Below are 23,910 nucleotides of genomic sequence, written 5' to 3' on the forward strand. Positions count from 1 at the left end.
ATGGGGAGAGAGGATGGGGGCATACCAGACTCTCTACCAACCATCCCTGAGGGTAACGTCTGTTTCACAGAATTTACTGTCTTATTTATTAGCATAGGATTCCTAGTTAAGAGTAGATTATAACGAGTTGTGGTTGACTGATACAATCAGTAAGTTAAATAAAATAATTCTGTACAGTCAGTACACCAAAGTGAGAGGTATCTTTCAACCTGGTCTCAGAGCATTTCCTATTATTCTCTATGTAAATCGTAAAATTCAATTTAGTATGATATCAAATCAAATCAAATCAAATGTTATTGGTCACATACACATGTTTAGCAGATGTTATTGCGGGTGTAGCGAAATGCTTGTGTTTCTAGCTCCAACAGTGCAGTAATATCTAACAAGTAATATCTAACAATTTCACAACAGTACACACAATACACACAAATCTAAAGTAAAGGAATTAAGAATATATAAATAAATATGGATGAGCAATGTCGGAGCGGCATAGACTAAAATACAATAGAATAGAATAGATATGTTACGTTTTTTATGGTATGTATTATTTGTGGATGTCCATCACCCATTTCGTATATGACATGTTACAAATTACAATTCGTATTATATGTTACGAATTTGCTAAATGTACAATATGTTCCGAATTTGCAAAAAGTATGATATGTAATGAATTCTAGCTAGGTGGCTAGGTGGCTAAGGTTAGCTAGCTTGCTAACGTTAGCTAGGCTAGGGGTAAGGTTTATGGGTTAGGGTTAAGGTTAGGGTTACGTTAGGAGTTAGGTTAAAGGGTTAAGGTTAGGGTTAGGGTTATGGGAAGGGTCACTGAAAGGGTTAAGGTTAGGGTTAGGGGAAGGGTTAGTTAAAAGGGTTAAGGTTAGGGGAAGGGTTAGCTAACATACTAATTTGAGTGTCCCGAATTTACATTTACTATGTTATGTCTAATCTATGAGACCAAGCTGCCTCATTGGACGCAGGTAGCCTAGCAGTTAAGAGCATTGGACCAATAACCTAATCGAAAGGTCGGTGGTTTGAATCCTGGAGCTGACTGGGTGAAAAATCTGTTTATGTGTCCTTCAGCAAGGCCCTTAACCCCAATTGTCCCTGTAAAATGATGTAAATGTTCAATTTATCATTGGTAAATGTTTAATTGATTCAGAGGTATTTGAAAAAAGTTACCCCAAGCTGGCCATCGATGAGGATAAGAAGCCTCAGGAGCGGATGACAGAGGGGCTGCCAACTGTTGACACGGAGTGCAAGCCAAAGAAGGGCCTGGGGTAAGCAACATTGCCATAATGGTATTCCTACTTTATTCCTGTCACAGTGTGCTACTACTGTTAAATATATTTTGTTTGCTCATAAATCTATGTTTCATTTTCAAGAAGGAAGAAAAAAGAACCTGCAAAAGCAGTTGGATTTTTCCAGTTGGTATGTCGTGACTTTGGTTTCAGATATAGTAGGAAATACACAACAATATTTTGGTAATCTGCACATACACTATAGTACATATAGTATATGTCAAAATGTGATAATTTGTTACAAGTGATCATGACAAGATTCATATTCTCCAGTCATTCCAATTTCGGCTGCATATGACTGTGGTTTTATGTGTGTTGTGGTTGTAGTTCCGCTACGCCACGGGTTGTGAGGTGCTCCTAATGATAATCGGCCTGCTATGTGCTGCCCTCCACGGGATAGCGCTGCCCCTTATGTGTGTAGTGTTTGGACAGATGACCGACAGCTTTGTACAAAGTGGACAGCGGCTCAACGTTACAGGTACAAATTCTGTTTGACAAGGTACATATGTAGGATCTTAATTTGAACACTCTGTTAAAGGACATTTAAAACTTCAAATCAAAACACATTTTATTCATCACATGCTTCGTAAAAAACAGGTGTAGACTAAGGGATCTATTTGAACAAACCTAATGCAATGGTACATCTAAGTGCTGGGGGTAGGGCTTTAGGTTGGGGGGTTTGTCAGAAATATATTTTCTATTTTCACAACCAAAAATTATCGGTGACGGTGGCGAGAAAGGGCTGGGTTTTTTGACAATTAAACCAGTTGTGGGTGTGTCAGGCTTGGCCCCTCACTGGCCATTCAGAAAGTACTCCATGGCTAAATATTTGGTTTATTCAAGTTGTGTATTTATGGTCTTTTATGTATTGCCTTGGAATCAACTCCAATTCCAAAGTTAGTCCATTATAGTTTGTTAAACAGATTACATAAATAATAAAATGTAGACCTATCCCATCTTTGCTAAATATGTTAACTTGAACCTGTTTGCAGTCAACATTGTTCAAAGTAATTGCATGGCTTCAATGTGGACATACAGTGGGGGGAAAAAAGTATTTAGTCAGCCACCAATTGTGCAAGTTCTCCCACTTAAAAAGATGAGAGAGGCCTGTAATTTTCATCATAGGTACACGTCAACTATGACAGACAAATTGAGAAAAAAATATCCAGAAAATCACATTGTAGGATTTTTAATGAATTTATTTGCAAATTATGGTGGAAAATAAGTATTTGGTCACCTACAAACAAGCAAGATTTCTGACTCTCACAGACCTGTAACTTCTTCTTTAAGAGGCTCCTCTGTCCTCCACTCGTTACCTGTATTAATGGCACCTGTTTGAACTTGTTATCAGTATAAAAGACACCTGTACACAACCTCAAACAGTCACACTCCAAACTCCACTATGGCCAAGACCAAAGAGCTGTCAAAGGACACCAGAAACAAAATTGTAGACCTGCACCAGGCTGGGAAGACTGAATCTGCAATAGGTAAGCAGCTTGGTTTGAAGAAATCAACTGTGGGAGCAATTATTAGGAAATGGAAGACATACAAGACCACTGATAATCTCCCTCGATCTGGGGCTCCACGCAAGATCTCACCCTGTGGGGTCAAAATGATCACAAGAACGGTGAGCAAAAATCCCAGAACCACACGGGGGGACCTAGTGAATGACCTGCAGAGAGCTGGGACCAAAGTAACAAAGCCTACCATCAGTAACACACTACGCCGCCAGGGACTCAAATCCTGCAGTGCCAGACGTGTCCCCCTGCTTAAGCCAGTACATGTCCAGGCCCGTCTGAAGTTTGCTAGAGTGGATTTGGATGATCCAGAAGAGGATTGGGAGAATGTCATATGGTCAGATGAAACCAAAATATTACTTTTTGGTAAAAACTCAACTTGTCGTGTTTGGAGGACAAAGAATGCTGAGTTGCATCCAAAGAACACCATACCTACTGTGAAGCATGGGGGTGGAAACATCATGCTTTGGGGCTGTTTTACTGCAAAGGGACCAGGACGACTGATCCGTGTAAAGGAAAGAATGAATGGGGCCATGTATCGTGAGATTTTGAGTGAAAACCTCCTTCCATCATCAAGGGCATTGAAGATGAAACGTGGCTGGGTCTTTCAGCATGACAATGATCCCAAACACACCGCCCGGGCAATGAAGGAGTCTTTGGAGGGAGTTGAAAGTCTGTGTTGCCCAGCGACAGCCCCAAAACATCATTGCTCTAGAGGAGATCTGCATGGAGGAATGGGCCAAAATATCAGCAACAGTGTGTGAAAACCTTGTGAAGACTTACAGAAAACGTTTGACCTGTGTCATTGCCAACAAAGGGTATATAACAAAGTATTGAGAAACTTTTGTTATTGACCAAATACTTATTTTCCACCACAATTTGCAAATAAATTCATTAAAAATCCTACAATGTGATTTTCTGGATTTTTTTTCCTCATTTTGTCTGTCATAGTTGACGTGTACCTATGATGAAAATTACAGGCCTCTCTCATCTTTTTAAGTGGGAGAACTTGCACAATTGGTGGCTGACTAAATACTTTTTTCCCCCACTGTATATACATAGCATTCGCACTGATATCGGGGCTAGGCCTACTGTAAATTGCATTATGGCTGAGCATGGACATGCCAAAAGTTGTCAATAAGCAAGATACAATTCATTATTGATAAGGCCTAAAAAGAGAGCAAGTAATTCTAATCACATTTTAAACAAAACAACAACTTGTTTTAAATAGGCTATTTCCAAATACACTTACAGGCACCATAATTGCTCCCAGTGAACATATCATATTAAAACAACGCAGACTATGGAGGGTTTTGCACACATCCAAACGTTTCACAGTAGTTGGACAAAGATCCAATATAAAGAGAAAGGGAGGGGTCTCCCGAGTAGCACAGCGGTCTATGGCACTGCATCGCACTACAGACCCGGCTTCGATCCCACTTTACCTCTCCCGAGCCCATTGGGGAGTTGCAGCGATGAGACAAGATTGAAAAATGGGATTAAATAAAGGGAGAATGTCCACTCACCATCATATTGTTCCAAATATAGTGTTTTAATACATATTGGAACCATCTTATAGATCTCATTCACACTTCTCCAGAAGTTGCATGTGTGCCATGGACGTTCTCAACATAAAACCAGGACAAGCAATCTGTTAGTTTTTTCAACAACAACAACAACAATAAATACATGTAAAATGTAGAGATGTTATAAAACCTCCAGGATAAAAAAGACTGACACATTGCTGTTGATCCATCCTTTGTTATAGTAGGCCTATAGGGTAACGGTAGCCTATAGAGGGCTTGGGTTTAAAAAATATGAAACAGAAAACAAGCAATCGTTACAGGAAAATAACTTCTAAATATGAGGTTCACAGGTATTCACTGAGGTTCTCATCTCTCGTTTCATGATGGGCATGGACACATGTAGGGTTTTACACATGGCTAAAGCATGGCTAAAATAATGTACGCCTGCCTACAATACATAGACAAAAAGGGAATGTCAGCTCACTGTTTTGCTCCTCTCAAACTTGATCTTTTAATAAAGCTTTGGTGATTAAGATTGATTTCCAAGAGGTCTCACTGAGCCAAACCCTTTATATGGTCTTGACTAGCTTGATTTGATTACATTGGGCAGGACAAAAAAGAAAACAGGCTTCATTGAGAGGAGGGGAGGCTATGCTTGGTTTTTAATCAAATAAAACAAAATGGGGGGAAAATATAGTGTTTTATGTTTTTACATACTAAGAAGGCCTATACAGGCACCAAAAGAACATTACTCTTGTTCCATGTGCATATGGGCAGTGTGCATCACGGCTGGATAGGCTGCGTTTTCACTGTCAAAATTCATGCCATAACCAACGGCATAACCGCTAAAACCAGTATTTGTTTGGTCTTAAATATCCCTTCCAGCACTCCCTGAAATGAGCACTTTGATCATTTTTTTAAGGACGCACCTCAAATATTTCCACCCCTCCCATCTGAGTGCAAGCAAGCTGATATAAGAGAGGTAAATTACCAATCCTTGCGCAATAGTTGAACAATAGCAGAGCGCAAATTAACGTGCGTTTGACACTAGTGCTGCCTTAACGGCAGCCCAAAATAGAGCCCTATCAGTGAAATGCTTACTCAACAATGCAGAGAATGTTTACTGTTTATACTTTACCCTGTCCCCACTGCTAGTGTATCCCACTTTGTGAATGTTTAGTGTATACAGTGCATTCAGAAAGTATTCAGACCCCTTGACTTTTTCCACATGTTGTTACGTTACAGACTTATTCTAAAATTGATTAAATCTTTTTTTCCCTCATCAATCTACACACAATACCCCATAATGACAAAGCAAAAACTGATTTTTATAAATTTTTGTAAATGTATATAAATAACTAAACAGAAATACCTTATTTACATAAGTATTCAGACCATTTAGTCAGTACTTTGTTGAAGCACCTTTTGCAGCAATTACAGCCTCGAGTCCCCTTGGGTATGACGCTACAAGCTTGGTAAACCTGTATTTGGGGAGTTTCTCCCATTCTTCTCTGCAGATTGTCTCAAGCTCTGTCAGGTTGGATGGAGAGCATCGGTGCACAGCTATTTTCAGGTTTCTCCAGAGATGTTTGATTGGGTTCAAGTCCAGGCTCTGGCTGTGCCGCTCAAGGACATTCAGAGACATGTCCCGAAGCCACTCCTGCGTTGTCTTGGCTGTGTGCTTAGGGTCGTTGTCCTGTTGGAAGGTGAACCTTCACCCCAGTCTGAGGTCTTGAGCACTCTGGAGCATGTTTTCATTAAGGATCTCCCTGTACTTTGCTCCGTTCATCTTTCCCTCGACCCTGACTAGTCTCCCAGTCCCTGCCGCTGAAAAACATCCCCCCAGCATGATGCTGCCACCACCATGCTTCACTGTAGGGATGGTGGCAGGTTTTCTCCAGACGTGACGCTTGGCATTCAGGCCAAAGAGTTCAATCTTGTTTCATCAGCAGAGAATCTTGTTTGTCATGGTCTGAGAGTCTTTATGTGGCTTTTGGCAAACAAGCGGGCTGTCATATACCTTTTTACTGAGTAGTGGCTTCCGTCTGGCCACTCTACCGTAAAGGCCTGATTGGTGGAGTGCTGCAGAGATGGTTGTCCTTCTGGAAGGTTCTCCCATCTCCACAGAGGGGCTTTTTTGCTCTTAAAACAGCCTCAATTCGTCGGGGCATGGACTCTGCACCTCCCTGACCAAGGCCATTCGCCCCCGATTGCTCAGTTTGGCCGGGCGGCCAGCTCTAAGAAGAGTCTTGGTGGTTCTTCCATTTCAGAATGATGGAAGGCCACTGTGTTCTTGGGGACCTTTAATGCTGCAGAACATTTTTAGTACCCTTCTCCAAATCTGTGACTCGACACAATCTTGTCTCGGAGCTCTATGGACAATTCCTTCGACCTCATGGCTTAGGGTTTTGCTCTGACATGTACTGTCAACTGTGGGACCTTACATAGTCAGATGGGTGCCTTTCCAAATCATCTCCAATCATTTGAATTTACCACAGGTGGACTCCAATCAAGTTGTAGAAACATCTCAAGGATGATCAATGGAAACAGGATGCACCTGTGCTCAATTTCGAGTCTCATAGCAAAGAGTCTGAATACTTATGTAAATAAGGTATTTCAGTTTTTTATTTGTAATAAATTTGCAGACATTTCTAAAAACCTGTTTTCGCTTTGTCATTATGGGGTATTGTGTGTAGATTGATGAAGAAAACAATTAATTTAATCCATTTTAGAATAAGGCTGGTAGGATTTCAGTTTTCCTGCATTAAAATCATCATCCACTAGGAGCGCTGCCTCTGGGTGAGCATTTTCTTGTTTACTTATAGTCCTATACAGCTTGTTGAGTGCGGTCTTAGTGCCAGCATCGGTTTAGTGTTTGGTATTGGTGTTTATTAGAATCCCCATTAGCCGCTGCAAAAGCATCAGCTACTCGCCCTGTGGTCCACATGAAACATGACATAATTAGGGCCGTTATGGTGACCTTATTACGGCCACACTGGTGGTCACGAGTCACAACTTTTTCTAATCATCTCATGTAGCCTAGCCCATATGCTTTGATAAGGTTTGTGTCACAACTAAAGTGGCCAAATAACTTCTTAAAATGAAGCACATTAATCCGCTTTACAACGGGTGTAGATCCTAACTGGCATACATACGCATAAGTTTCAAGTTTGGGGAAGATAATTTTCACCATACAAATGCGCCTTTATAATAAAAGTATTACATGCATAATCACATTTGTGGTCACTTTCGAGAATGGTGTTTTCCTGCTAATGGAACATTTGTGCTTATAGCCTACTGCTGTGTGTGCATTGCTGCGCTTATAATGTGAAGAAATAGCCGACTAGTTTATCAACATTTTAAGCTAAACGTTCTCATCTGTTGCGTCAGGCTCATTGCTTAAAACAGGTTTTTTGATGTTAGTGGTTGTATTAATTTGGAATCTATCTCATCCTACAACTGTCCCAGACTATGTTTGGAATATTTATTTATTGCACAGAATAGAATAGGTCAACTTTTGTACTATGGGGGATAGTATATTGACATAGGCTAGTGCTTTTGCTGTTTGTTAGGCCTACTCATCTTGTTGGCTGACGAAAAGTAAATGTGGACAGTTCTTCCAATATTTTCAATATGCGCCTCGGAATTGGATAAGGATGAGCGCATTTGCGTCCCCAATGTGTCTGTCTTCACTTGTAGCCTGTGAGAAAGACCAGATCATGTGATGGAGAGCCATGCGAGTGAGAGGTGCTTTGGCACGCAGCCGGAGAAGGGAATTGTGTGTAATTGTTATATTCAGCCCAAGGGCATAATGGCCACTGGCTGCAAAAGGTATGGATTTTCTTTAGGGGCATTACGGCCACACAAAGGGGATGCAGCCGGGAAATTAGAGGCATTATCAAGTGCATGTCAAATTGTGATTAAGAGACTGATGACGAGTGTACAGCCTGCACAAAAAACAAAGCAGAGCTCATGCCTTTCATGCAACCTTTATCAAATCATGTCATTAGAGTCACATCATGCAGCCTTAGAATGTATTAAAAGTCAAAACATATAGCCCAACATTTGTATCACAACTAAAGTTGCATAAATAACTCTAAATTAAGCATATAGGAGGACCTTTGCTCTTTGTTAATACAGAATAGCTGCATGTTGCATGTTGCATGTTGCGTTTATATTTTTGTTCAGTATAATTTATTTCAGCCAATCATCAGTCATTTGTGTCAGTGCTGAGCATGTTGAGTCCATCCCTATAAGCTGAAAGTCAGTTGTCTGTTATTGTTTTCTGTCAAATAACTTTGTATTTGATCAAACCATTTTTTTTCAAAAGTTTGCTAAGCACTTGTAACAGGCTGATTGGTCAGCTGTTTGAACCATTAAGGGTGCTCTGCTATTCTTGGGTAGCCGAATGACCTTTGCCTCCCTCCATGTCTGAGGGCACACACTGTCTTCTAGGCTTGTGGTGTTAAATACACAGCTATCTTGGTAAATAGTATGGTCTACAGCTTATCATGAGGTATTCTTACTCAGGTGAGCAGAACTTCGAGACTTCCTTAATATTAGAGATTGCGCACCAGCTGTTGTTAACAGAGACACACACCTCCCCCCTTGATCTTATCCGGGGTAGATGTATATTGTCCGTGTCTTCATTCAGCCACGACTCCGAGAAACATGGGATATTAGAGTTCTTCAGGTTCCATTGATATGATAGTCTCGAACAGAGCTCGTCCAGTTTGTTCTCTTGCACGTTCGCCAAAAGAACAGAGGGTAGAGGCAGTTTATGTACTCGCCAACGTAGTTTTGTCAGGGTGTCCGCATGTCGGCCTCTCTTGCGCTGTCTCTTTCTCTTCCGAGTGTCGGGAATCAGGGCCTGGTCCGGGGTGAGCAGTATGTCCTGCGCCGCCGACTCGTTGAAGTAGAAATCTTCATCCAATACGAGATTAGTGATCGCTGTTCTGATGTCCAGAAGCTCTTTTCGGTCATAGGAAACAATGGGGGAAACGTTAAGATCAGGTCTCAGGTTCAGGAATGGCTGAAAAATTATAACATTTACCTAAAATTAACTCTACAAATAGCACTGTTGGGATATTTGGAAAGACATAGTCAATCAATCAACAATATTATAACATTTTAGTAAAAATATTCATCTTTAACTTACAATCTTTGGATACTGTGAGATTAGAAAGGTTCAAAATTCATGTAAGACATCACAGCACAGTCGAAAGATATGTGGCACGTGAAAATCTAAAGAGGATGGTCTACGGAGATACATTTAGGTGGGGTGGACTGAGAGTAGCAGAGGGGTGGGATTAAAAAGCTCATGATCAGTAATAGTTTTGACTGAAACCACTATGTAGATTTCTGAGTACCTATCCAGTATCTATCCAAAATGTAATGTGTATAATCAAAAAATATATATATTTGTTGTCTAATTACTGTGTATAAAAGTACCATGTGTGTAAAATGTATATCTAGCCTAACCAAAACAAGTGGAAGAAAACAGGGTCAATAATAAAACAAATAAAGAAATAAAAACCTAAATAGCAGAATTGGTTAGGAGCTCGTAAAACGTCCGCTATCCAATCCAGCGCCATTCTTAACTTGTAGCTGATTTGAAAAGGTTTAAAAAGGCTCCTGAAGTTTGTCATTTCCACTTTGAAATTTCAGACTTGATTTTCCCTAATGAAAATGTCCATTAATTATAGGCAGGATTATTTTCCTGCTTGTAGCAAACTGTCTCAAATTAAGATCTTACATGTGTAATGGCTATAAAGTGCAGGGATCCTTTGTGTCCATGTATTACAGAATGAGATACACATATGAAAGTATTTATATTATGGTTGTATTGTTTAGGCATATCTTCACCATATATGATGGTGATTTGTGGATTATGTTTTATACTACACATATCATATGTTAGGTACGCCAGATTGTGAACATTGCCAACTGGTATTGTCATTTTTCCATAGCCAATTTGACTGTGGAGGAGATCAGTGCTTTATTGAACTCAACTGACGGATGTATTCAAATTCCTGGAGTTGATATAGAGGCTCTAATGACTCGGTAAGTGATAATGAGTACAGTAGATAACAAACACATTATAAATATATTATATAATAAATATAATCCTCATGTAAATACAATTATGATTTTATTTATGATTATAAACTGGGTGGTTCGAGCCCTGAATGCTGATTGGCCCGACAGCCGTGGTATATCAGACCATATACCACGGGTATGACAAAACATTTATTTTCACTGCTCTAATTACATTGGTAACCAGTTTATAATAGTAATAAGGTACCTCTAGGGTTTGTGGTATATGGCCAATATACTCTGCGTTGCATCGTGCCTAAGAACAGCCCTTAGCCATGGTATATTGGTCATATACCACACCCCCTCGGGCCTTATTGCTTAAACATATACTCTTTGATGTATACATTTGAATTTCCAGACATGCCTATTACTTCATCGGGATCGGTTGTGCTGTGTTCCTGCTGGGGACCTTTCAGGTGATGTTGTTCTTGCTGACAGCCACCAAACAGACCAAACGGATCCGGGAGAAATACTTCCATGCCATCCTCCACCAGCAGATGTCCTGGTTTGATACACACCAGATAGGAGTTCTCAACGTCAGGTTGACAGAGTAAGTTTGATACATTGGATGAATGATTGGGGTTTATTTTATATCAAAGAAAGTGTGATATTTTAGCCTAGATGATCACATTGAACAACTACAGATGTAAACAATGCTATTAAGATTGTTTCAATAATCAGGATTATGTCCGTTTTAGCGCACTGCCAATAATTTGACTTTCTACAGTGACATCAACACAATCAACGAAGGCCTTGGAGACAAGATCTGTGTGTTTGTGCAGTTCTTCTGTACCTTCTTGTCAGGGTTCATCATTGGTTTCATCTTCGGCTGGAAGCTGACCCTTGTCATCCTGGCCGTCAGTCCTCTCCTGGCAGGATCAGCTGCCGTCTGGTCCAAAGTAAGACTACCAATGACCTACAATGATCTTCATCCCAAATGGCACCCTATTCCCTATATAGTGCACTACTTTGGACCGTATGGGCCCTCTTCGAAAGTAGTAGACTATATAGGGAATAGGGTGCCATTTGGGACGCAGGCAAAATATTGTTTTCATATGTGCCACTAAACAGTGGTGGCATCTCTACTCTTGTGCCCAAACCCAAATTGACCCCTAGTTTATACTTATGACCCCTAGTTTATACTTATCCAATCCTCTCAGATTTCCACAATCACATTTATTGTATAAATTCCTTTTTACATCAGCAGTGTAAGATACCGTATTCATTAACGTTTGTATTTGATTTCAGATACTTGCCACCCTGACCAGTAAGGAGCTGTCTGCCTATGCCAAAGCAGGGGCGGTCGCTGAAGAGATACTAGTGGCTATCAGGACAGTTGTGGCTTTCAATGGACAGAAGAAAGCTGTGGAAAGGTTAGTCAGTTATTAACTAATTAATGTGTTGCATAAAACAGTGTATCTCTTCCCATAATTATTAATACAATCTACCAAAATCAAGACACATTCCACAATTGATGCATGTCTTCTATCTATTTTAGGTATGAAAACAACTTGGAGGATGCTAAAAACTTTGGAATAAAGAAGGCCATCACCACTAACGTGTCCATGGGCTTCACCCAGTTCGTCATATTTGGGATGTACGCCTTGGCTTTCTGGTACGGGACCAAGCTCTCTGTAGACGAGCCTGAAAACTACACCATTGGAAAAACCATTACAGTAAGCTTTTATGGAAGATCCTAAAGTGAAATTAAAATGTTATTGTGAAGAGGCCTCTGCAATGTCTTCACACCTGTCACTCTGTCTTCACACCTGTTACTCTGTCTTCACACCTGTTACTCTGTCTTCACACCTGTTACTCTGTCTTCACACCTGTTACTCTGTCTTCACACCTGTTACTCTGTCTGGCATGTAATATAATTCCTTTCTTCATTACATTTTTTATTGCTGTTCATTTTAGGTTTTCTTCTCAGTGATGATTGGGGCGTTCTCTTTGGGCCAGGGTGCTCCTAACTTGGAAGCCATCGCCAAAGCCCGGGGTGCTGCCTATGAAGTCTACAATACCATTGACCAGGTACCAGAAGTATTCGGTTTAACCCCCTGAATCACAATAGCATTGAAACTGTATGAACTCACTCTAACTCACTCAGAACAACATGATCTCAAGAATTCAAGTCAAATTTAGACGTTTGTCCTACTGCCGCAGTTGATGTGAGTTGATTTGTTTGTCATAGCCGCGGCCCATAGACAGCAGTTCAAAGGAAGGTCACAAACCAGACTGTGTGAAAGGAGACATTGAATTCAAGAACATCCACTTCAGCTACCCCTCCAGGAAAGATGTCAAAGTAAGTAGTAGATTTGAATCGAACCAGATCCAGACACTAACCTGTCTCCAAATTATTTGTAAAATGCAAAATAAGGAAGAAGTTTTGTTGAATTTTCACAGTTTCCAGTTGGATTAGCATACTTGCATAAATGATGACAAAAACATAATGACAAGCCGTACAATAGTAAAATGACAGGTAAAAATACATTGTGGAATGTGTTCCCTGTCGCTGTAGATTCTTCAAGGAGTGAATCTGACAGTGCCTCGTGGGAAGACCATAGCTCTGGTTGGAGCCAGTGGATGTGGGAAGAGCACCACCATTCAGCTGCTGCAGCGTTTTTATGATCCAGACTCAGGAGAGGTATGAACACATCTAATCAAGGTTTATTCAAAGTGTGTTTAAAGTGCATTTTAACAGAACCAGAGTGCATACAGAGTCATGAAGAAGAGACACATGTCCCACTATAAAGACTCCAGAGGAGGCTGGTGGGTGGAGCTATAAGAGGACGGAATAAATTCCATCCATTACAATGAGCCCGTCCTCCTATAGCTCCACCCACCAGCCTCCACTGAAGGACTCACATGCTTTATTATCCAACCTCAGGAGAGGTATGCAGGACAAGAGTGCATTTAAAGTTCACTGAACTGACCCATAGTGCATACAGAAACTCACATGCACAAACACACGTGTAATGTACACACACACGTGTAACGTACACACACACACACACGTGTAACGTACACACACACACACACACGTGTAATGTACACACAAACATTCACTCACGTACACTCATTCTCAAGTTCTGGTTTATCAGGTTTAGGGTTGACATCAGTTCAGTAAAGAGTAAAATAGTATTATAGTGCCCTCTTGTGGAATATTGATATATAATTTGTCAGGAACGCTGCTGGTCTGGGTTGCATAGCTGCGGGTGGTAAAGGGTGTTAAGGCTGCTGCAGCACACCCTGATAAATCAAAATAATAAATACAATAATAATTATTATAATAATAAACAAAAATTCCCACCTTTATTACTCCTGTATGAGCAGAGAAAAATAATTGTCAGCAAAGCGGAGAAATTTGCATGCCTAGTGAATATGACCCTGGTTTGTTGTCAGATTACCCTGGATGGTCGGGACATCCGGACCCTGAATGTGAAGTGGCTGAGGGAGAATATGGGTATCGTCAGTCAGGAACCTGTGCTATTCGGAACAACCATCGCAGAGAACATCCGCTACGGCAGAGAGGATGCCACAGATGAGGACATCGAACGGGCCGTGAGAGAGGCCAACGCATACGACTTCATCTCCAAGCTCCCCGATGTATGTGGGATAGGATCCTCACAAATGACAGCATACAATGGCTTCAGTGTTTCACATGTACTATACATTAAATTATCTATGGTGTACAAATGATCTGAAGTAAGTACGACAGAAGATATTCTGTTGTTTCTATGGTGACTGTGTTGAATTGAAAGGTTTTTTGTTTTGTTTTGAAATTGTATTTAGAGTAAGGAAATGGCCGAATAGTGATGATATTATCCAAATGGACAAATTAAATATGATTATTGAATCTCCATCCCATTTCATGTGGCGTTAACAGAAGCTGAACACCATGGTGGGGGAGCGGGGAGCCCAGCTCAGTGGAGGACAGAAGCAGAGGATTGCCATCGCCCGGGCCCTGGTCAAAAACCCAAAGATCCTCCTGCTGGACGAGGCCACATCCGCCCTGGACACCCAGAGTGAGTCGGTCGTCCAGGCCGCTCTGGATAAGGTCAGTACCCTCCCTGAGGACCAGACCCATGCTTAAGGTTGTTCTCACACCTGGTTTTGCGCAACCTAATCTCACATTTGACGGCGTAGCCTAATTCTATTTGCTTGACTGCAGCCTTGCAAGTTCACGTTTACGGCACTCGGACAAAAGTCAAGAATCACAATGAATCCATGAGATCTGGTTGGAATCCATCTCAGTGAAAATGAAGACCTAATACAACATTTTTTACATTTGGAATAAATGATGACAATATTGTCTCCTCCCATTCCCTTAGGCCAGGGCGGGCCGCACCACGATAGTGATCGCCCACCGCCTGTCCACCATCAGAACAGCTGACGTGATCGCTGGCTTCAGCAATGGGGAGGTGGTGGAGCAGGGAACACACAGGGAACTCATGGCCAGGAAGGGAGTCTACTACTCTCTGGTCATGCAGCAGGTACTGTATCCCCCTCACTGAGTCCCAAATGGCACACTATTCCCTTTATAGTGCACTACTTTTGACCAGGGCCCCAACTCTGCCTCGACAGTAGAATCAGTCAACATCTAAATCATGTTGATCAGAGTCATATTTAGAGCCACATCAGCATCAGAGCGATATACCTTATCAAGGCTGTGTCTATATGAATAATGAACAGCAGTAAACAAGCTCTGTGTGTAACATGATCAAATCCACTATCACACCTTGTCTGTTGTTCAGAGTCAAGGGAAGCCCACTATCATCACCTTGTCTGTTGTTCAGAGTCAAGGGAAGCCCACTATCATCACCTTGTCTGTTGTTCAGAGTTTTAAGGGAAGCCCACTATCATCACCTTGTCTGTTGTTCAGAGTCAAGGGAAGCCCACTATCACACCTTGTCTGTTGTTCAGAGTCAAGGGAAGCCCACTATCATCACCTTGTCTGTTGTTCAGAGTCAAGGGAAGCCCACTATCATCACCTTGTCTGTTGTTCAGAGTCAAGGGAAGCCCACTATCACACCTTGTCTGTTGTTCAGAGTCAAGGGAAGCCCACTATCATCACCTTATCTGTTGTTCAGAGTCAAGGGAAGCCCACTATCACACCTTGTCTGTTGTTCAGAGTCAAGGGAAGCCCACTATCATCACCTTGTCTGTTGTTCAGAGTCAAGGGAAGCCCACTATCACACCTTGTCTGTTGTTCAGAGTCAAGGGAAGCCAGAGGAAGATGAAGAGAACCCTGTGGAAGAAGAGGACAACCCTCCTAAATATGAGGATCTGGATGATGTCCTGTATGACTCATCTGACATGGATGAGCTGGAAGTGGTAAACGAGGAAGGAATAGAAAATGGCGGCTTTGAAAGGAACTCAATCAGCAGTGGCCGCGTGGAAATGAGACCGACCAAGAAGAAATCTAAGAAGTCCAAGAAAGACAAGAAGGTACTATTACATAGATAATCCTTAAGGGAGCAATATGACATCCTTTATGTGTTATATGGGAACATGGCTTTGTTATAGTGCTATTGCTGAACTATCATCATAAGTACTTACTATATAATGTATGGTATATAATGTATGGTATATAATGTATGGTATATAATGTATGGTTGCATTAATTTACAGTGGGGAAAAAAAGTATTTAGTCAGCCACCAATTGTGCATGTTCTCCCACTTAAAAAGATAATAAGTATTTGGTCAATAACAAAACACGGACTTTCAACTCCCTCCAAAGATTTTCTATGGGGTTGAGATCTGGAGACTGGCTAGGCCACTCCAGGACCTTGAAATGCTTCTTACGAAGCCACTCCTTCGTTGCCCGGGCGGTGTGTTTGGGATCATTGTCATGCTGAAAGACCCAGCCACGTTTCATCTTCAATGCCCTTGCTGATACATGGCCCCATTCATTCTTTCCTTTACACGGATCAGTCGTCCTGGTCCCTTTGCAGAAAAACAGCCCCAAAGCATGATGTTTCCACCCCCATGCTTCACAGTAGGTATGGTGTTCTTTGGATGCAACTCAGCATTCTTTGTCCTCCAAACACGACGAGTTGAGTTTTTAACAAAAAGTTCTATTTTGGTTTCATCTGACCATATGACATTCTCCCAATCCTCTTCTGGATCATCCAAATGCACTCTAGCAAACTACAGACGGGCCTGGACATGTACTGGCTTAAGCAGGGGGACACGTCTGGCACTGCAGGATTTGAGTCCCTGGCGGCGTAGTGTGTTACTGATGGTAGGCTTTGTTACTTTGGTCCCAGCTCTCTGCAGGTCATTCACTAGGTCCCCCCGTGTGGTTCTGGGATTTTTGCTCACCGTTCTTGTGATCATTTTGACCCCACGGGGTGAGATCTTGCGTGGAGCCCCAGATCGAGGGAGATTATCAGTGGTCTTGTATGTCTTCCATTTCCTAATAATTGCTCCCACAGTTGATTTCTTCAAACCAAGCTGCTTACCTATTGCAGATTCAGTCTTCCCAGGCTGGTGCAGGTCTACAATTTTGTTTCTGGTGTCCTTTGACAGCTCTTTGGTCTTGGCCATAGTGGAGTTTGGAGTGTGACTGTTTGAGGTTGTGTACAGGTGTATTTTATACTGATAACAAGTTCAAACAGGTGCCATTAATACAGGTAACGAGTGGAGGGCAGAGGAGCCTCTTAAAGAAGAAGTTACAGGTCTGTGAGAGCCAGAAATCTTGCTTGTTTGTAGGTGACCAAATACTTATTTTCCACCATAATTTGCAAATAAATTCATTAAAAATCCTACAATGTGATTTTCTGGAGAAAAAACATCTCTCAATTTGTCTGTCATAGTTGACGTGTACCTATGATGAAAATTACAGGCCTCTCTCATCTTTTTAAGTGGGAGAACTTCCACAATTGGTGGCTGACTAAATACTTTTTTCCCCCACTGTATGTTTTAGTCATTTAGCAGACGCTCTTATCCAGAGTGACTTAAAGAAGCAATTAGGGTTAAGTGCCTTGCTCAAGGGCACATCGACATATTTTTCACCTAGTCGGCTCGGGGATTCGAACCTGCCACCCTACTTTATATAGTGATAGTCTATTATCATCAGAAATAAGATCTGTTATATCATGTTGGTCCTTGGTCATTTAGTTTGTCATTGATGACAATGTTTGATGACAGAAGGAAGAGAAACCAGAGGAAGCTCCAGACGTCCCCTTCACCAGAATCCTGGCCCTGAACAAGCCTGAGTGGCCGTACCTGTTGGTAGGAACCCTGTCTAGCCTGGTGGGGGGAGCCGTTTATCCCTGTGTCGCCATCATCTTCGCCAAAATCATTGGAGTAAGTGTTTCACAAGAGCACCACCTTGTGTTCATATGAAGAATTATTAAATACTGTAGAGACTACTTACATTTTCTTGGTGTCTTGATTGAGTTTGATTTAAAGGAGGTGGTCTTATTTTTCCACATCATTTATTTGATGGTCTTGGTTGGTGGGTTTTGTGTCTTATTTTCCTAAATGTCCTTTTCATTTTCTGTTGTTATCTAAAAAAAAATTGTGGGGGGGGGGTTCTCTCCACCCCTTGACCTTCTCTAGGTGTTTGCTGAGGTTGACCCGGAAGTCAAACGACAGAGAACTATGATGTTTTCCCTGCTTTTCCTTCTCATCGGAGGAGTGGCTTTTGTCACCTACTTCCTAAAGGTTTGCTAATCTATAGATTTAACCTGTGTCCAAAATGGCACCCTATGCCCTATACAGTGCACTACCTCTGACCAGGGCCTATAGGGTGTCATTTGGGACACACTTTAAAGTACAATTCTGTATCTATCTCAAAGCCTTAATACGTTGTGGGTATGACTGGTTGGGTAAATCTCTGCTGTTTCAGGGTTACATGTTTGGAAAATCAGGGGAACTTCTTACCATGAGGCTGAGGAGGCAGGTATTCCATGCCATGATGAGACAGGTAGGACAAACTGTCATGCAGGAAAATAAATAATTCAGACATTGTACATAAATTCAAAAAGACTGACTTGTGATTTTTAATTGACTTTACTGTATTGATAATACCAAAAACAAAGGACGATTCTGAACTGCCACTTTGCTGTGTTTTGCCTCAGAACATTGCTAAAATGACGATTCTGAAATGCCACTTTGTAGTGTTTTGCCTCAGAACCTTTCTAAATTGCTTCCTTACAGGAGATTGGATGGTTTGATGACAACAACAATGCAGTGGGAGTTCTAACCACCAGATTGGCCACAGATGCATCTCTGGTTAAAGGGGTAAGCACAATGCACTGATTTACACATTGAGCTAGCAATCAAAACCTATCACATCAAGTCAATGTCAATTCAGAATCATTCTACTGTACAAATCTTTGAAAATATCTACCTGTACATATGCTTCTATGTATTTGTGACCATTTACATTTACATCATATAGAGTTCCAATGTCTGAGAATGGATGGATCCAACTTGTTTCCTCTCTCCTCACCACCAGGCGACTGGGTCTAGGTTGGGTCTGGCCACCAACACAGTGTGTGCTCTCACCATCGCCATCGTGGTGGCCTTCATCCACAGCTGGCAGCTCACCCTCCTCATCCTCGCCTGTGTGCCGTTCCTCATCGGAGCCAACATCATTCAGATGAGGGCCATGGCAGGCCACGCCTCCAAAGACCAGGGTGCCCTGGAACTGTCTGGGAAGGTAAACATCAACCTTCTATTGCAATTAGGGTTGCAAAATTCCGGTAATGTTCCCAAAATTCCCAGGTTTTCCAGTAATCCCAGTTCTAGTTTTTCCGGAATCAGGAGGGAATCAGCAGGAAATCAGGGAAACCTTCAAACAGGATATCTGGATAACAGGGAATTTCGGGAAGGTTACTGCTATTATGCAACCCTAATTGCAATGCACTTTGGGACAGTGGCCTATATCAGTGTGTGATACCATTTGTTCAAATAAAATGTTCATATATGTTTGTAGATATCTACTGAGACCGTTGAAAACTTCAAGACGGTTGTTGGATTGACACGGGAGGACGTCTTCTTTCACAAGTTCATGGACAGTCTAGAAAGACCATACAAGTAAGAATACAATTATTCACATTGTTATAGACTCAGCTTTTGGATTGCTTGACCTTATAAACGACAATCAAGTACTGATTTGGTTTCAATTGAATACATCAGGAACGGTTTGGTGAAGGCACCCATCTACGGACTAACATTTGCCATTGCCCAAGCAATCCCTTACATGGTCAACGCTGCAATCTTCCGTTTTGGGTCCTGGCTTATTGCTCACTGTCACACAGAATATGAAAATGTTTTCCTGTGAGTATACATACTGCTACTGTTACAGTATATCCTCATCTAAATAAATACACTCACACCAGGGTTGGAGTCAATTCCACTTAAATTCCAGTCAATTCAGGAAGTATACAGAAATTTTAATTCCAGTTCTCTTCAATGCTTTTCAATTAGGAAAATGTGGCATTGGAATTGGGTTTACTTTTTGAATTGACGGCAATTGAAATGGAATGTACCCCAACCCTGACTAGAACCCCTGGCTGCCACATTGTCACTACACAGTAATATAATAATATAATAATAATAATAATAATAATAATAATAATAATAATAATAATAATAATAATAATAATTTGGAGGGTGCTTATATTTGTCCTATTTCACACATGTACAAGTGTGTATTAATGCGCATGTGTGAATTGTAAATGTGTTTTTTGCATATTCCAAATCTCCCTGAGACACCCTCGTTGAGTTGGGTCATGGCCAGGGTCTGCCAATATAGTGGCAGTGATAGTACAACATTGTCCTTTTCTTTCGCAGTGTGTTTTCCGTGATTATATTTGCTGCCATGAACATAGGAGAGTCTGCGTCTTTTGCTCCTGACTTTGCCAAGGCGAAAGCAGCAGCAGGGAGAATTCTTGGCTTGTTGGAGAAGAAACCAGAGATTGACATTTACAGTGAGGAGGGAGGGAAGCCAGTGAGTGAGCTATGATGCGTCTTACTCCAATACAAACAAACAAACAAACAATGATATAACATTGTTTTCTTTCTGGAACAAAAATGTTCTCTTTTCCAGAAGGACTTTGCCGGGGACATTGAGTTCCGAGGGATCCACTTTGCATACCCGACCCGTCAGAACGTAAGGGTTCTCCAGGGGTTGAACGTGTCAGTGGGGCCTGGTCAGACCCTGGCGCTGGTCGGGGAGAGTGGCTGTGGGAAAAGCACCTCCATACAACTACTAGAGCGCTTCTATAGCCCTGCTGAAGGACAAGTGGTGAGACCAACCACAAAAATAATAAAATAATAAATGTAATGTAAAACATGCTTTTCAAAACTATTTCAAGGTGCTAAACCAGTATACTGTGTATTAGAATGCAACAAATATAGTAAAACTGTAAGGCCACTTTTTAGCATTTAAATATTTAATATTTGTAACATTGGTGGATTATTAACTCCTTTGGTATTCCAAGATGTTACTTCTTTTTAATCTGAACATTTAAAACATTCTAATCTTAACTCTGTAGTATTATTGTGGTGTCTCAGTTAGTGAAGGGGTTGACCTAAATCTGTGTTATTTTTGTGGTGTCTCAGTTAGTGGATGGGTTGGATACTAAGAGCCTGAACCTGTTGTGGCTGAGGTCTCAGCTGGGCCTGGTGTCACAGGAGCCCATCCTGTTCGACTGCAGCATCTCAGAGAACATCCAGTACGGGGACAACAGCAGAGAGGTCTCCCAGGACGAGATAGAGGAGGCAGCCAAGAACGCCAACATCCACAACTTCATCATGGGCCTGCCAGAGGTATAGAAACAGTATAGTGAGGGAGATGGGAGGAGAGATGATAGGCTGTAGCTGTAGGATGATATTTGAAGTCTTCTCAAAAGGGATCCCAAAAATGTCAGTGGTGAGGTCACAGTAGAACTTAAACTAATGTCTCTCTACAGATATTAATATACAATAGCTATTGACTAGCCCAAGACTGGCTATTATGACTTAGAATTTGGCTGCTGGAAATTTATATTTAAAAGTGTTCAATATAGACAGACTATAAATTGTGTTGTTGTTGTTGTTTTGTCAGAAATACAACACCAGGGTTGGGGACAAGGGGACCCAGATGTCTGGAGGTCAGAAACAGAGGATAGCCATCGCCAGAGCCCTGGTCAGACAGCCTAAAGTACTGCTGCTGGATGAAGCCACTTCCGCCCTGGACACTGAGAGTGAGAAGGTAAGTCACATGGACATTGAGTGTTGGCCATCTCATTTTCTATCTATGAATTAATTAATTAATTAATGAATTAATGAATGGCCTGGTGACGGGCGGCAACACACAAAAGCTTATCTTCACACAGTATGGCCTCTCCCTCCTTCCCAAATAACCTCTCTGTCTCTCTGTTTCCTCCCTCCCTCCCTCCTTCCCCCTCTCCCTCTCTCCCTCACTCTCCCTCCCTCCCTCCCCCAGATTGTCCAGCAGGCCTTAGACGCCGCCCGGCAGGGCCGCACCTGCATCGTGATCGCCCACCGCCTGTCTACCATCCAGAACGCAGACCAAATAGCGGTCATTCAGTATGGTCAGGTGACAGAACAGGGTACACATGCTGACCTCATGGCTAAAGAGGGGGCTTACTATGCCCTGGTCAACGCACAGGTCACCCACTAACTCATATTCAGATTGACGTTTTTGCTGCATATGTACTGTTCTGTTGAATGTTGTTTTGTGAGCTCTTTTTATTGAGCTGCCCTTCGTGGCCAGGTCCCCCTTGAGAAAGAGGTATCCTGTCCATAATGGGACTTCCTGGTTAAATGAAGGTTATATATAAAAATGAATAAAAAATAAGGACTCTATATGGATAATGGTATGGCAGCCAAACTCACTTTGAATGGACTGCTAAAATGATGTTCAATTGTATGATACAAACTGTCTCAGTGTCAATCAGTAGGTGGTGCACTGAAATGTAGCCTATTGGTTTACTGTGCTATTGGGTTACTGTGCTATTGGGTTACTGTGCTATTGGGTTATATTGGGTTACTGTGCTATTGGATTACTGTGCTATTGGGTTACAGTGCTATTGGGTTATATTGGGTTACTGTGCTATTGGGTTATATTGGGTTACTGTGCTATTGGGTTACTGTGCTATTGGGCTATATTGGGTTACTGTGCTATTGGGTTACTGTGCTATTGGGTTATATTGGGTTATTGTGCTATTGGGTTATATTGGGTTACTGTGCTAGTGGGTTACTGTGCTATTGGGTTACTGTGCTATTGGGTTACTGTGCTATTGGGTTACTCACTGTATTACTCACTTTAGCAGTAATGCTGGAGCAGTGACATTAGCGTAGATAAGTTTTGATAAGCTGCCTCGAATGAATTAAGTGTTCTTGACCATGGAACCTTTCATTGTCTGAAGACAACAAATATGTATTTCTATGAGAAATACAGTAATACACATTATCACAGTTAAATTACTGGATAAAAGCAGTGATTGGAAAAGGTTGTATACCTGTAAATATGATAGGTTGATGTTCTGAAGACTATTGTATATTATTGAATACTGTAATATTTTGATTATTTTAAACAGGGACATTATGGTGTAAAAGCTAAAGTATGCATTTGAAGAATATCTATGTATTTAAATTAGTTCACTATTACTTGTTTGTAAATATACATTCAAATTAAAAGTGTAAAAGCTAAAGTATGCATTTGAAGAATATCTATGTATTTAAATTAGTTCACTATTACTTGTTTGTAAATATACATTCAAATTAAAAGTTAGATCCCATAACATTTTATTTTTAACCTGATTCTAAAGTGACATAATGATTAAATTAATCTATAATCTAAATTGGATTATGGGGTATAAATCAATACATTTTCAAATAAACTTGGAACTCGTTAATTCTAAATGACAAGTTACACTGACGATGAGCCAAGAAATTACTCATATCCAAATGCAGGCTAAAAGATGCGCAAGAGTTTTGTTATTTGAGAGCATTTTCAAGGATAAACCTATGTTCTCACACTGAAGAAGGCACAGTGATGCCTAAACGTTGGTGGTTTTTTACCCAATAAATTACTGGGAGGTTATACATATGGAGTGTGCGACGCTCTTTGTTTTTACAGCTCAAATATTTCTTGAACATAAAATAGTCCGACTAAATAGGCCACTGAAGTGTGCAGAGGGCTGATGAACACAAGATGGCGCACGTTGCCAATGAAACCCGTTAGTGGGGAAATATAACTTCCAAACGACTTCACTTCGATTGAGGCCTATTTCAAATGCCACTAAATGTAGCCTATCTCCAACCAAAGCTAACTTCGGTAAAAATGCCAATTGTTTTCCAACTGTAAATGAAGGTTTAAACAACACTAGGCGACATAAAAAAAAATTGGCCTATGAAGAATAAATTGTAGAAATATATGGCCACGTCGTTTTAGTCTAGTGTTATGGAAATGAGCTTCTTTGGTTTACATTCCTAAAAAAATGGCTGTAAAGG

General features: G+C 41.2%; 1 protein-coding gene across 1 annotated transcript; it reads left to right on the forward strand.

Annotated features, from left to right (window-relative positions):
• LOC311115715 (ATP-dependent translocase ABCB1-like) lies at positions 1 to 23,105 on the forward strand (the record flags this gene model as incomplete). The annotated part of the gene is made up of 28 exons (XM_084157333.1): positions 1 to 52; positions 1,157 to 1,274; positions 1,380 to 1,425; positions 1,623 to 1,773; positions 10,308 to 10,401; positions 10,793 to 10,984; positions 11,162 to 11,333; positions 11,683 to 11,807; positions 11,933 to 12,110; positions 12,352 to 12,465; positions 12,626 to 12,736; positions 12,953 to 13,078; positions 13,837 to 14,040; positions 14,321 to 14,491; positions 14,766 to 14,927; positions 15,649 to 15,882; positions 17,587 to 17,745; positions 18,001 to 18,105; positions 18,290 to 18,367; positions 18,601 to 18,684; positions 18,902 to 19,105; positions 19,382 to 19,482; positions 19,585 to 19,725; positions 20,242 to 20,398; positions 20,498 to 20,695; positions 21,013 to 21,219; positions 21,497 to 21,643; positions 21,878 to 23,105. The coding sequence occupies 28 exons, from the start codon at positions 1 to 3 to the stop codon at positions 22,073 to 22,075; spliced, it is 4,029 nt and encodes a 1,342-aa protein (XP_084013459.1). The 3' UTR covers positions 22,076 to 23,105.
• Between the last annotated feature and the right edge of the window lie 805 nt (positions 23,106 to 23,910).

The sequence above is a fragment of the Coregonus lavaretus genome, assembly GCF_964263955.1.
Source record: "Coregonus lavaretus genome assembly, chromosome: 3".
NCBI lineage: Eukaryota > Metazoa > Chordata > Actinopteri > Salmoniformes > Salmonidae > Coregonus > Coregonus lavaretus.